This window comes from Mobula hypostoma, chromosome 12 (assembly GCF_963921235.1).
Source record: "Mobula hypostoma chromosome 12, sMobHyp1.1, whole genome shotgun sequence".
NCBI classification, from domain to species: domain Eukaryota; kingdom Metazoa; phylum Chordata; class Chondrichthyes; order Myliobatiformes; family Myliobatidae; genus Mobula; species Mobula hypostoma.
This window is the reverse complement of record NC_086108.1, coordinates 88,402,375-88,417,084: the sequence shown is the minus strand read 5'-3', so window position 1 is coordinate 88,417,084 and position 14,710 is coordinate 88,402,375. Positions and strand designations below refer to the sequence as shown.

Genomic DNA, 14,710 nt, shown 5'->3' with positions numbered 1-14,710 from the left:
AAATTATCACTAATGCATCCACTATTTCTTGGGCTACTTCCTTAAGCACTCTAGAATGCAGACCATCTGGCCCTGGGGATTTATCTGCCTTCAATCCCTTCAATTTACCTAACACCACTTCCCTACTAACATGTATTTCACTCAGTTCCTCCATCTCACTGGACCCTCTGTCCCTTACTATTTCTGGAAGATTATTTATGTCCTCCTTAGTGAAGACAGAACCAAAGTAATTATTCAATTGGTCTGCCATGTCCTTGCTCCCCATAATCAATTCACCTGTTTCTGTCTGCAGGGGACCTACATTTGTCTTTATCAGTCTTTTCCTTTTTACATATCTATAAAAGCTTTTACAGTCCGTTTTTATGTTCCCTGCCAGTTTTCTCTCATAATCTTTTCTCCCCTTCCTAATTAAGCCCTTTGTCCTCCTCTGCTGAACTCTGAATTTCTCCCAGTCCTCAGGTGAGCCACTTTCTCTGGCTAATTTGTATGCTACTTCTTTGGAATTGATACTATCCCTAATTTCTCTTGTCAGCCACGGGTGCACTACCTTCCTTGATTTATTCTTTTGCCAAACTGGGATGAACAATTGTTGTAGTTCATCCATGCAACCTTTAAATGCTTGCCATTGCATATCCACCGTCAATCCTTTAACTGTCATTTGCCAGTCTATCTTAGCTAATTCACGTCTCATACCTTCAAAGTTACCCCTCTTTAAGTTCAGAACCTTTGTTTCTGAATTAACTATGTCACTCTCCATGTTAATGAAGAATTCCACCATATTATGGTCACTCTTACCCAAGGGGCCTCTCACGACAAGATCGCTAATTAACCCTTCCTCATTGCTCAATTCCCAGTCCAGAATAGCCTGCTCTCTAGTTGGTTCCTCGACATGTTGGTTCAAAAAACCATCCCGCATACATTCCAAGAAATCCTCTTCCTCAGCACCTTTACCAATTTGGTTCACCCAGTCTACATGTAGATTGAAGTCACCCATTATAACTGCTGTTCCTTTATTGCACACATTTCTAATTTCCTGTTTATTGGCTGGCCCAGACAATACCAGTGAAATTAAAATTTCTGACAAATACAACCCTATTATTTTTAAAAAATATGAGCAATTTCTCTACACACCTGCATCTCAAGTTCCCACTGACTATGTATGTGTCCATAATACAGCTCCAGTAGTAACTCTTGCCTTCTTGTGTGTAATTTCGACTCATATGACCTCATGAGGTACCGAAGAATGCCATCTCCAAGTACTGTTGTTATGTCCTCCCTTATCAAAAATGGTACACCCCCTCTTCACTTACCTCTACCTCTGTTACACCTGTAGCATCTGTATCCTGGAATACTGAGCTGCCATTTCTGCTCTCAATCATGTACCATTAGGCACATCTGCAAAGAGAGCTGCCATTAGAAAGTAGTGTCCATTATCAAGGACCCCCAAGCCATGCTCTCTTCTTACTGCTGACATCAGGAAGGATGTACAGGAGCCTTACCTCCCACACCACCAGGTTCAGGAACTTATGAACCTATAATCATCAGGCTTTTCAGCCAGCAAAGATAATGGCACTCACCTCATCTCTGAATAGATTCTATAACCCGCAGACTCGCGTTAAAGGATTCTACAGCTCATGTTTCTCAGTCTTATTTATTTATGCATTTATTTTATTTGCAATTCGTCTTCTTTTGCACATTGATTGTCAGTCACATTTGTGTGTAACTTTTCATTAATTCTGTTGTATTTCAAAGTTCAAAATCAAAGTAAATTTATTCTCAAAGTACATATATACTGGAGAGGTAGTAATGGCAGGGCAGGGGGCAAAGAAATGCCTGATGAACTTAATAAGTATCTTGCATCAGTTTATGTGTGGAAGACAGCAGAAGTAGGCCAGAAATTCAGGAGTGAGTGTAGTTGTCATGACTAAGGAGAAGGTACTTAGGAAGCTGAAGGTACTGTAGGTAAGTCTCCTGGTCTAGATAGACTACACTCTAGTGCTCTGAAATAGGTAGCTGAAGAGATTGTGGAGACATTAGTAATAATCTTTCAAGAATCACTAAATTGGTTGCAAAGAACAGGTGAACCCAAATGCAGGACACTGGCATGAAGATAGAGTTGGGATGCAGACGAGGGCGTAGGCGTGGCTGGAGCTGAATGGCAAACAGGAGGATGAACAGAAAGGCAGGTGGCAGAAAATGTTTCTCTTGACATGGAGAGACAGAGTTACACAGGCAAACCTCAATATTGAAACAAAACTTAGTGTCGTCTCTTGCTGCCAACTCGTCCTTCACCAGGTGGCTGAGTCCATTCAGAAAAATCCCCGGAGTGACTCATTGCTCCAACCCGAATCGGCTGCTGACGTCTGGAACTCCACCGAAAATTCAGCAACACTGCGGGAGCCCTGGGAGAGAATGAGTAGACACTTGGCATCGTCTTTACCATGGACGGGGTGGTCGAAAACTTTTCTCATCTCCGCGATAAACTTGGTTGTCCCAAACTGCTGTGGCCCACGCTAATGCGCTCCCCCGCAGCAACCCCATGACATAAGCAATTTTAGACTTATCTGTGGAGTAAGTCAACAACTGCTGTTCAAACACCAGGGAGCATTGAAGGAGGAAACCCCAGCACTTCCCCACATCTCCCGCATAGTGCTCTGGCTCTGGTACATGAGGCTGTCTGGGTAGGGCTGTTGGTGAAGCTTGGGGTTTGCCACTACAGGCGGTCTGGGCTGGCTAGGCTGGGTTCCAGGAATGGGTTGAGTGATATGAGTGGAAACACGGTCCATCTGGTTACCGATCTGTGTGACGTCAGCAGACAGGGAACGAAGGTTCTCCATGACCTCCTGGAGGAGTTGGTCGTGCTGTCCCAGTAGGGAACCCTGGCTGGTGAGGGCTTGTTGAAGGGTGTTTGTGTCCGCTGGGTCCATGGTGGCCAGATCGTTCTGTTGCGAAGAATGGGTGAACCCAAACACAGGACACTGGCACAGAGATAGAGTTGGGATGCAGACGAGGGCGTGAGCGTGGCTGGAGATGAATGGCAAAAAAGAGGATGAACGGAAAGGCAGGCAGCAGGCAAAAACTTATCTTGACACGGAGCGTTGCTGGAGCTGAACGGCAAACAGGAGGATGAATGGAAGTGCAGGTGGCAGACAATACTTATCTTGACACGGAGCATAGCTGAAGCTGAACGGCAAGCAGGAGGATGAACGGAAAGGCAGGTGGCAGACAATGTTTCCCTTGACATGGAGAGACAGAGTTACACAGGCAAACCTCAATACTGAAACAAAACTTAGAATACACAATCCTAAGCGGCCGGGATTGTGACAAAATTATGGAGTGGTTCAGGAGGACTGGAAAAGTGCAAGTGTCATTCCACTCTTTAAAGGCTGGAAAGAGGCAGAAGAAAGGAATTTATAGGCCAGTGAGGCTGACTTCAGTGCTTGGGAAGATTTTGGAGTCCATCAGTAAGGATGTGGTTTCATGGTATTGGTATTTGGATGTACATGACAAAACAGGCCAAAGTCAGCATAGTTTCTTCAAGAGGAAATCTTGCCTGACAAATATGTTGGAATTCTTTGAGGAAATAACAAACAACATAGATAAAGGAGAGTCAGTGGAAGTTGTTTACTTGGATTTTCAGAAGACCTTTGACAAGGTCCTGCTCATGAAGCTGCTAAACAAGGTAAGAGCCAATGGTGTTACAGGAAAGGCACAAGCACGGACAAAAGATTGGCTGATTCGCAGGAGGCACGGAGTGGGAATAAACGGGGCCTCTTCTGCCGGTGACTAGTGGCGTTCTACAAGGATCGTTATTGAGACCGCTTCTTTTTATGTTATATGCCAATGATTTGGGTGTTGGAATTGATGGCTTTATGGCCAAGTTTGCAAATAATATGAAAATAGATGGAGGTGCAGGTGGTCTGCAAAAAGACTTATACGGATTGGTAGAATGGGCAAGGAAGTGGCAGATTGAATATAGTGTAGGGAAGTATATGGCCATGCACTTTGATAGAAGGAATAAAAGTGTTGATTATTTTCTAAATGGGGGAAAAAAATTCAAAAATCAGAGATGCAAAGGGATTTGGGAGTCTTGTGCAGGATTTCCTAAAGGTTAACTTGCAGGTTGAGTTAGCGGTAAGGAAGGCAAATGCAATGTTGGCATTCATTTCGAGAGGACTAGAATACAAGATCAAGGATGTAATGTTGAGCTTTGTATGGCAATGTTCAGACCGTACTTGGAATTTTTGGCCCCTTATCTAAGAAAAGATGTGCTAACATTGGAGAGGGTACAGAGGAGGTTCACGAGAATGATTCCAGGGATGAATAGGTTAACATATGAGGAGCGTTTTATGACTCTGGACCCATGCACACTGTAGTTTATAAGAATAAGGGGGATATTATTGAAAGCTATCGAATATTGAAAGGCCTGGATAAAGTGGATGTGGGGAGGATGTTTCTTATGGTGGGTGAGTCTAGAACCAGAGGGCACAGCCTCGGAATAGAGCGATGTCCATTTAGAATAGAGATGAGGAGGAATTTCTTTTGCCTGAGGTGTAGTGATTCTGTGGAAATCATTGCCATAGACATCTATGGAGCCCAAGTTATTGAATATATTTAAAGCAGATTGACCAGGACGTCAAAAATGACAGGGAGAAGGCAGAAAAATGGGATTAAGAGGGATAATAAATCAGCCATGATGGAATGGGTCCAGTTCTGCTCTTTTATCTTACGGTCTTACTTGCTGCTGCTTAGAGTCCCACAGCTCACTGCCCCATCCTCCACAAATTTAGTTTAAACTCACCTGTGCAGTGCTAGCAAATTCCCCGCAAGGATATTGGTCTATGTCTGCTTCAAGTAAGCCCTGCTCAACGTGTACAGGTCCCCTCTATCCCAGAAGAGATTCCAATTGTTCAAGAATCTAAATGCTTGCCTCCTCTGTACCTGTAAGACCCTTGAATTAAATGATCAGTTCATCTGTCTTTTGATGACATTGGTTAAAGGAGGAATGCTACTTGAGATAAGTCTCTGCTCTTGTAATAGTGCCTGTAAGATTTTTCTGATCGTTCCCCTGATCAGGGTAGATAGCACCAAGAGATACCATCCTATCTGAAAGACAGTAGCTAGGCCAGTGTATCACTCTCCTTGCATTGCAGTCTCAGCTTTCTTTACATGCTCAGGTTTAGGATTAATAAATTAATCCACAAATCTTCAGAGTCAGAGGCAAGAGTGAAGCAAGCTGATGTCCATGAACAGAAAAATCTTGTATATTTCCTTCTGACATTGGAACATGATTAACAAGGTTAACTTTGAGAAAGAAAACTTGCTCCCCCTCATGAACTATATGCTTAACCATCAAGCATGGTAAGGTGATTCTTACACCACATTGTTCACCACTCAAAGTATATTATTGAATAATAAAATGCATATCAGAATTCATGTAAGCATGCTTTCATGGTCTAGTGCAAAGATAAAATTGTTTTTGCTCCATTTATTTTTGGTATGCTCTTAAGTACAAAGTGCACTGAATAAGTTTTGTGGTCTCATGATACTGCTACTGTATTCTTGATAAGTGAGCACTACTTGTTCAGAAAGAGTCTAAATGTATTAGAAACACAGTCAAATGCTTTATTCTCTTTCACTATGCAATTAAATAATGGAAACTCAGTGTCACAATCACATTTATTTGTCATGCCACATTCTCAAAAAAATGTATTGATCACTAACTTCAACATTTTTAGACTGCTCTGTTGCTCTGACTTCTCTTACTGTACATTAGAAATGGTATTCTACTATTGCTCTAAGGTCCTAGATTTGGTCATTCACTCAATATTTTAAGTATTTGGGTTGTTGCAGAACTTGACATTTTTAAATTATATGAAAGAGTTCCACTGCTTTATTCAACCATGCTCCCACGCCCACAGTTCTGTAATTCACAACTTTTTATGTACATTTTCAAATACTGATTAAAGGTCATAGAGTTATGCAGCATGGAAACAGGCTTTCAGCCTAAAGCACCTATGCTGACTGTGTTCCCTAAATCTCTCCTATCTACGTATTTATCTTAATGTCTTTCAACTAGCTGCAGCCTTGCTGGTGTTCAAGGACAACATCCCTGCTCTTATACTTTGTGCCTTAATAAAATAAAACTGCTTTTATTCCTCTGACAAACAAGAGAAAATCTGCAGACGCTGGAAATCTGAGCAACACACACAAATGCTAGAAGAATTCAGCAGGCCAGGCAGCATCTATGGAAAAAAGTACAGTCCATGTTTTGGACTGAGACACTGCCCCAGGACTGGAGGAGAAAAGATGAGGGGTTGATTTAAAATGTTGGGGGGGGGAGGGGACAGAGAACCACAAGGTGATGGGTGAAACCAGAGGGGGAGGGATGAAGTAAAAAGCTGGGAGCTGATTGGTGAAAGAGATACAGGGCTAGGGAAGAGGGAGTCTGATATGAGAGGACAGGAAGAAAGAAAAGGAGGGAGGAGCACCAGAGGGAGGCAGTGGGCAGGCAAAGAGATAAGGTGAGAGAATGGTGAAGGGGCTGGGGGGCATTACCAAAATTTCGAGAAATCGATATTCATGCCATCAGGTTGGAGGCTACCCAGAAGGAACGTAAGGTGTTATTTTTTTCCTTCCAATCTGAATGTGGCCTCATCTTTACAGTAGAGGAGGCCATGGATTGACATATCAGAATGGCAATGGGAAGTGGAATTAAAATGGGTGGCCACTGGGAGATCCTGCTTCTTCTGGCAGGCAGAGCATAGATGCTTGGCGAAGCAGTCTCCCAATATACAGGAAGCCTCACTGGGAGTACCAGACACAGTATTTGACCCCAACAGACTCACAGGTGAAGTGTCGCCTCCTTTGAAACTATTTTATTGAGATGACCTGTTTCCAGGGGTGAGTATAACTTAATCAAAAATCTGCAGGTTTAATATCAACTGCGGAGAGAGAAATACAGTTAACATTTCAGCCAGTTACCTGAAATATTTTACTGATATTGATTTTATTACAACATGGCTTCAGTGCCTTACTTTCACCCCTTCCTATAACCTTTAAATTTCTGAAAGCAAAGGGCAATATACTCAGTCTTGTGGAATCTCACTGACCAACAGTATATAGTGACTTAGACAGATAAACAACTTTTCTCTTCCAGAATTTGATCTCTCGGTAGTAAGAAGATCAAAAATCTTCTCTTAAGAAACAATCTTCTGGAAGTCCATATAGGAAATAAGCTTAGACCTACCCACCAGTGTTTGCCAACTTCAGTTTAGTTTGATATGAGATTAGATTCTTTTAGATTCAGTATTCAACCCTCTTCCTAATGATAGTTTCCAAACTCTTCCCCACAGCTGTGTTGAGCACATGGCCAAGTGGTTAAGGCATTCGTCTAGTTACCTCAAGGTCGCTAGTTCGAGCCTCAGCTGTGGCAGCGTGTTTCTGCCCTTGAGCAAGGCACTCAATCACACATTGCTCTAGTCTGTGTGAGGAGTGGCACCCCACACAGACTTCCACTCTGCGCCTTGTAAGGTATGAAAATGCCCGACGCAGGCCTCTCATGGTCTGAGTTAACGTTCCCCCTCTCTACAGTTGACACAGATCTGTAGTTTCTTCCTATTCCATTTTTTAAAAAAGATGAGATTTGAAGTTCTCAATCTAATGATATAACGTTCCAATTTTTGGAACATTATCATTTTAAAATATTGTTTTCTAAGCAGAAACATAACGTAAGGTTGATATTTAAAGTATCAAATTAACTAAACAAAAGGATAGTTATGTAGTTAATCATCTCTTACAGTTTGCAGGCAGGAAGACCTTTTGTACTTAAACATGGAACAAAGAATAGTGCAGTGCAGGAACAAGATCTTCGGCCCATGATGTCTGAGCCAACCATGATGCCAATGTAAACTAATCCCATCTGCCTGCACAAGGTTCATACTACTCTATTCCCTGCCTGTTCATGTCTATCTAAATTCTTTTTAAAGAAGCTATGAATTGTGTACAAAGCAAAGCCTCCTTCAGTAAATTTTATTATCCTGAGATTTCTAACGATATTTCTTCTGGTATCTTTACAGATGGAAAATGAGTTGGAATTATTCCATAAGCATAATGCACAACTGGAACTTAATATCGGAGAGCTCAAACAGAAACTGAAAGCAACAGAAGCGGAGATGCATAAAGAAATGGAGAAGGTTTGAGTAGATTTAACCATGTATGCATTTAAACATCGACATAGACAGACGTATAAGCTTTCTCGTTTAGTATTGTATTAAATATATAATCAAAATGACCTTTCAACAAACATTTTGGTGGGTAATTCTCCAAATGCATGCAAAAATTACTTAGACTATAAAAACCTTATCTATTTCAAATTTAAAATAAACTATGCTGTTGTGATATTGATGGGTTTTGACTCAAACAGTATTACTTGAAAGGAAAGAAGACAAATGAAGTTTTAATTGGTCATTCATACCAACTTTTTTTTGTTGATTTAATTCTGAACTGAACAGCCCTTAAGGAAAACTATCCTCAGCAGATTTTTACCAATAGCATCTAACAGAATAAGGACAGGACTCAGCTATTTCATGCTTCAGCTGTGTTCTGCCATTCTATAAGATTATATTGATATGCACCTTAACCGTTTAATGCTCATTCTCTTTAACCATCACCCCGTAGTTATTACCAGCATATACACCAGTACCAGAACCTAAAAGGAGATGTCCATGAATTAGTGAAGTGCTCTTGCCTGATGAAATTATTGATGATTCATGATTCTGCGTTTTACATTCCACAGTTCAATGTCCCACCAATGAAATACTCCCATGTTGGAGGTACCATCTCAGCATGAGGAATTATAGAGAAGATGTAGATTCCATTTGAAGTGGGTGTAAATTTCAAGTATCCATCATCAAGAACTTCACCATCGGAGTCATGTTCTTATCAGGAAGGAGATACAGGAGCCTTAGGTCCCATACCATCTGGTTCAGGAACAGTTACAACACTTCAACCATTAAGCTCTTGAACCTGCATGGATATCTTCACTCACCGTAACACTGAACTGGTCAATGAACATAACTTTTGGACTTACTTTCAAAGACTCCACATATCATGTTCTCAGTATTATTTATTTATTTATCTATCTATCTATTCGTTTATTTATTTATTATTACTTGTTTCTTTTAGTATTTGCGTTATTTGTCAGTCTTCATTTGTGAGTGGTCCTCCATTGGTTCTGTATTACTTCTTTGTCCTACTATAAATGCCTGCAAGAAAATCAATCTCAGTTTAGTGTTTGGTGACATATACGTACTTTGATAATAAAATTTACTTCTTGACTTTTGTAAATGATCTGTGGCACTACTTTGAAGAAGAGCAAGGACATTCTTTCTGACAGTTGATCAATATTTATCTCAATAAATACTTAAAAATATTGTTTCTAAACCGGCTGCCATATTTCTTACATGACAATATGATTCTGTTTCAAAAAGTACTTTTTTGAGTCCTTGGACACCTGGTAGTCATGATTTATATATATGCAAGGCACGCCTTTATTTTTTTTTCATCTTTTTGAGGCAGATGTTTAAATTAATTCATAAGATGTTAATGCTCAATGAAGAAAATTACACAGTGGAAATAATCCTTTATATTGTTAAACATACTTTTGGTACTAATTTTACTGTAAAATATCATCACATGTAGTACAAATTTCTTTGCAATCTGAGTTACTCTATCCTCTAGTTTTAGACATCTATATTATTAGAAGTTGGTGGCATCACAATAATAGCAAGCATGAGCCAATTCATGACATCTTGGTAAACCCCAATTTGATGCTTTGTGCTATCTGCATAATATCGGGTCTGCACCAAATCAGTGGTAAATCCAATTTAAAACTACAAATATTTTAAATAACTGATGTTATTCTTTTTAAAATTCTTCTTTTTCTCCATCTTTGTGATACTTTTCAATTCTAATGGTTTCCCATTTCTTCACTTTCAGGTGCATCGTGTTGAATCTGTTGTCAAACGTTTTAAGACTGATGTGTACAGCTGTGTGGGATTTATCCAAGATCCAAAAAAACTGAAAGAAAGTGTGCGGCAACTGTATGAGAAATATGTACCCCAGACAGATGTGGTAAGACCATTTGTATAATTTAAACATTTACAGTGTGCATCATAATAAAAATTGTACCTTCTCTACTCTGTGCAGTTGAATTGTATAGCTGTTGAAGTCTGACAACAATTTATCACATGGAACTGTATCCATTGTGAAACTTGTTTCTCCAGTTAACTATCTGCATGGGATTCAGATTGTCATATTGGAAATGGACAATTTTCAAAATTTGTTAAACCTACCTTCTATTTAGTTGTTTCAGTATCATGTCAATTTTTCTTAATTTCTAATGGCACAGAGGTAAGGTATTTAGCCCTGGTCTATACTGGGTCCTGCAGCAATTACCCTCCACCTAATTCTTTGTTGCATGTTCACCACCTCCATCATGATTCTCAAGAACCACCATAACCACCCCTTGCTATCTTCACTTTAGCTTATTATACAGTACATGAGGGTCAAATCTCCACATCTGTTTGGTTTGTCCTACAAGGTGCTCTAGAAAAATCTCCTGTTGATGAGACTACAATGTTTTTCACTTGCTATCTGAGTGCTTCAGTTGGTGTAATGAAAAGCACAGTGGTGTGAGCAACCATAGAAGTGAAAGATAGAGAGAAGGAGAGAATGTATGAAGGAGCTGTCACATTGATGAGGGCATTGGGAGCAAGGGTGGACCCAAATGCAAGACACATCTTGTGAGGTTACTTAGATTTAGTTTATTGTTCGATACCAGGAGAGCAAGGCAGGAGCAGGAAATAGCAAACTGGACAAGGACTCAGGACTACGACTAGGCTGGGACCAAGGGTCTGGACTAGGACTCAGGATCAGCTCCCAGAACTAGAGGAGACATGAAGAGGCTAGGGTATGGACTCCGAGCCAGAGACAGGGCAAGGACCCAGTACCTGGGTCTTGCCTCGGGCTCGGACCCCAGAACCAGGCAAGGACATGACATGGGCTAGGGAGAGGAGGAACATGGGAACACAGAGCCTCGGTCTCGGGGAGCAGGTACATGGAACCATGGACACATACACAGAACACAGAGTCGGGACCCCTCCTTGGGTACAGGACATAGGGCCGGGACTCGCACACAGAACAGACAGCCAGGACCCCTCCTTGGGTACAGGACATAGGGCCGGGACTCATGACCCTCTGCGGGGCAACGGCAAGACGGCCTGATCTACCCCACAGAGGCGAGGAGAAGACACGACAAGACATGACCCCCCGCGGGGCAACGGCAAGATGGCCTGACCTACCCCACGGAGGCAAGGATAAGACACAACAAGACATGACCCCCCCCCCCCGGGGCAACGGCAAGATGGCCTGACTTACCCCACGGAGGCGAGGAGAAGACAAGACAAGACCAACACGAATGAACACCAGACAGTACCTATCTAGCTCCGGTGATGGAACTAGACCAAAGTGCAGGTGGGGGCTGCAGACGAGGGCTAGAGGTGAGAGTGGCAGAGAAGGGATTCAGACAAGGGGGCAGGACAGGAATCACAGACCGCCAGGGCCAGGGCTTGACTCAGAACTGGGAAGCCGCCAGGGCCAGGACTTGATTTGGTGCTTGAATGCCGCCGGAGCCAGGACTTGACTTGGAGCCTCCGGGTAGTGGCGAGCTCTCGACTTGGCCCGGGAACAGTAGACAGTGGTTCTTGATTCCCTCCGGCAGGTTAACTGACAGACCCACCTCGGTGAGGAAACTTTGCAGGCTCGCTTTGGCGAGGTATCTGGACAGGGTTGCTCCGGTGAGGAGAGGCGAATTACCGGGACTCGCTTCGGCAGAGACTAGGTTTGCTCCGGCCAGATGACATCGGCACACCATACCTTGGATGACTTTGCAGATGCTCCTGCGCCGAACGGCTGAAAGCCGGAGACTATAAACTACCAGTTCAGCTGAATGTTTATTGCCTCTAATCACCAAAGTCGAGGGACTCGGGAAAACAGGGAATCAACGGTCCGGATCATAACATAAACAAGGTAAATTTAAAGGGACCCCGATCCCAACCATGACAGGAGCAGGATTAGGTCCATGATCTCCAAATCTGCCCTACCATTGAATAAGATCATGGCTAGTCTCATTGTAACTTCAATTGCTCATTTCTGACTCTTTTGCTTATCTATATAACATATTCAGGAATTCTGTGACTTGTATTTGATTCTCTTCGCAATTGGCACTACCATCTGTTAGCTTTCTCATTTACTTGCAATGGTCTTTTGGTAATCATGCAGCATCACGAGATCTCATGCTTCCAAGGTCTCCTCCCTCAGAATAATGCCAGACAGTGAGAATGTCTGGTAGTGGGAACTTCTTCAGACTGCTTCATCACGTTCATCATCAGGAATTTCTTCTTAGGGTCAACAATAACCTTCACTTTCAGGAAGTGGGAAGGCTTCATGTTCCTAAAACTGTCTGTGTTTTTAATAGGCGTGAGTACATCTGATGATTGCCTGTAATTGTAGGAAGCCAGTCAGGCTTGTGTCTCTCAGTCCCTGGGCAGGAGACTCTAAGAACATACCTGAATCATTTCCTCTGTCTCTCTGGTAATCTTCAAGCTGTGTTGTCAGGCATGTTAATGGCGTGGCTGGCTCATCGGAACTGACCGAGTGTAATTATAGCCTCAGTGCTGGGGATGTAGTCCTGAGAGAGGGGTCCAATGTTAGTTTTTTTTTGGAAGATTAGCTTTATTTGTCTTTGAAACATACTGTATAGCAAAATGCATTGTTTACGTCAAATCAGATCAGTGAGGAACAGCCCGCAAGGGTCACCATGCTTCCAGCACCAACATAGCATGCCCACAATCACTAATCCTAACTGTAAGTCTTTGGAATGTGGGAAGAAACCAGAGCACTCAGTAAAACAAACATGGTTAATTATCTTGCCAGTAGATTTGGAAGATTTTATCATGACAACTTGAAGAGTAAAACCTCTTTTACTCAGTCCAAGCTGTGAATGCATAGGTGGCAAAGTTGAACCAAGAAGAGTGGCACTTCTCCACTAGGTAGCATGGTTGCACACCCCAATTTTGATTCCCTCAGTTTCCCTCACAGAAGATCCTCTTGAAAGCTATTCTCTGAAACTTATAGAAAATAGGTGCAGGAGTAGGCCCTTCGGCCCTTCGAACCTGCACCACCATTCAGTATGTTCATGACTGATCATCCAACTCAGAACCCTGTACCAGCCTTCCCTCCATACCCCCTGATCCCTTTAGCCACAAGGGCCATATCTAACTCCCTCTTAAATATAGCCAATAAACTGGCCTCAACTGTTTCCTGTGGCAGAGAATTCCACAGATTCACCACTCTGTGTGAAGAAGTTTTTCCTAATCTCGGTCCTAAAAGGCTTCCCCTTTATCCTCAAACTGTGACCCCTCATTCTGGACTTCCCCAACATCAGGAACAATCTTCCTGCATCTAGCCTGTCCAATCCCTTTAGGATTTTATACGTTTCAATCAGATCCCCCCTCAATCGTCTAAATTCCAACGAGTATAAGCCTAGTTCATCCAGTCTTTCATCATATGAAAGTCCTGCCATCCCAGGAATCAATCTGGTGAACCTTCTTTGTACTCCCTCTATGGCAAGGATGTCTTTCCTCAGATTAGGGGACCAAAACTGCACACAATACTCCAGGTGTGGTCTTACCAAGGCCTTGTACAACTGCAGTAGTACCTCCATGCTCCTGTACTCGAATCCTCTTGCTATAAATGCCAGCATACCATTTGCCTTTTTCACCGCCTGCTGTACCTGCATGCCCACTTTCAATGACTGGTGTATAATGACACCCAGGTCTTGTTGCACCTCCCCTTTTCCTAATCGGCCACCATTCAGATAATAATCTGTTTTCCTGTTTTTACCACCAAAGTGGATAACCTACATTTATCCACATTAAATTGCATCTGCCATGAATTTGCCCACTCACCTAACCTATCCAAGTCACCCTGCATCCTCTTAGCATCCTCCTCACTGCTAACACTGCCACCCAGCTTCGTGTCATCCGCAAACTTGGAGATGCTGCATTTAACCCTCGTTTACTTACCTGTCAACTGAACTTGCCTCCCCTTGCCGGTGGCCTCTAGCATATACACTCCTAGAAATTTCACTGCTTTCCAATGTCCACAAATTGGAACAAAATGTGCAAGGATCAGAAATTTATATCAATAAGTATCGTTTTAAGTATATCCTGACCCTGTCTTTATTAGCTCCTTGCTAGTATAATCTAAAGCTATTCTAGTATCCTTGCAGTTTTCCCATAGCATATTGTGCTTCAACTACTCAGTCACTAAGACACTTCATATCCTGATAACACTGTCTGTGCAGGAACTTCCTTTCTGTTTTCACCAGATAAAGCCTAAGAACTTGTTTAAACTGATGTAGCCTTGCTGTTGCATTCACATTTGTACATAGAACAGTGGAGTGCAGGAATAGCCCTTTCTGACTAACCTAACCTGCCTGCACATGGTCTCTAGCCGTCTGTTCCCTGTCTGTACCTGTATCTTTCTAAAACATTGTTATCATGTGCACTTGTACCATCTGCCCTGGCAATGTGTTCCAGGCACCTACCACTCTGTTACAAAATAAACTTGCCTTGCACATCTCCTT

At 42.4% G+C, this 14,710-nt stretch overlaps 1 protein-coding gene across 1 annotated transcript in view; it reads left to right on the top strand.

The window, feature by feature from the left end:
* The window catches only part of cfap57 (cilia and flagella associated protein 57), a 92,108-nt gene that overhangs the window by 60,302 nt on the left and 17,096 nt on the right, over nucleotides 1–14,710 (top strand). The window contains exons 18-19 of the mRNA XM_063065027.1: nucleotides 8,079–8,195; nucleotides 10,000–10,134. Coding sequence (XP_062921097.1) covers nucleotides 8,079–8,195; nucleotides 10,000–10,134 — 252 coding nt within the window. The remainder of the gene's footprint in view (nucleotides 1–8,078; nucleotides 8,196–9,999; nucleotides 10,135–14,710) is intronic.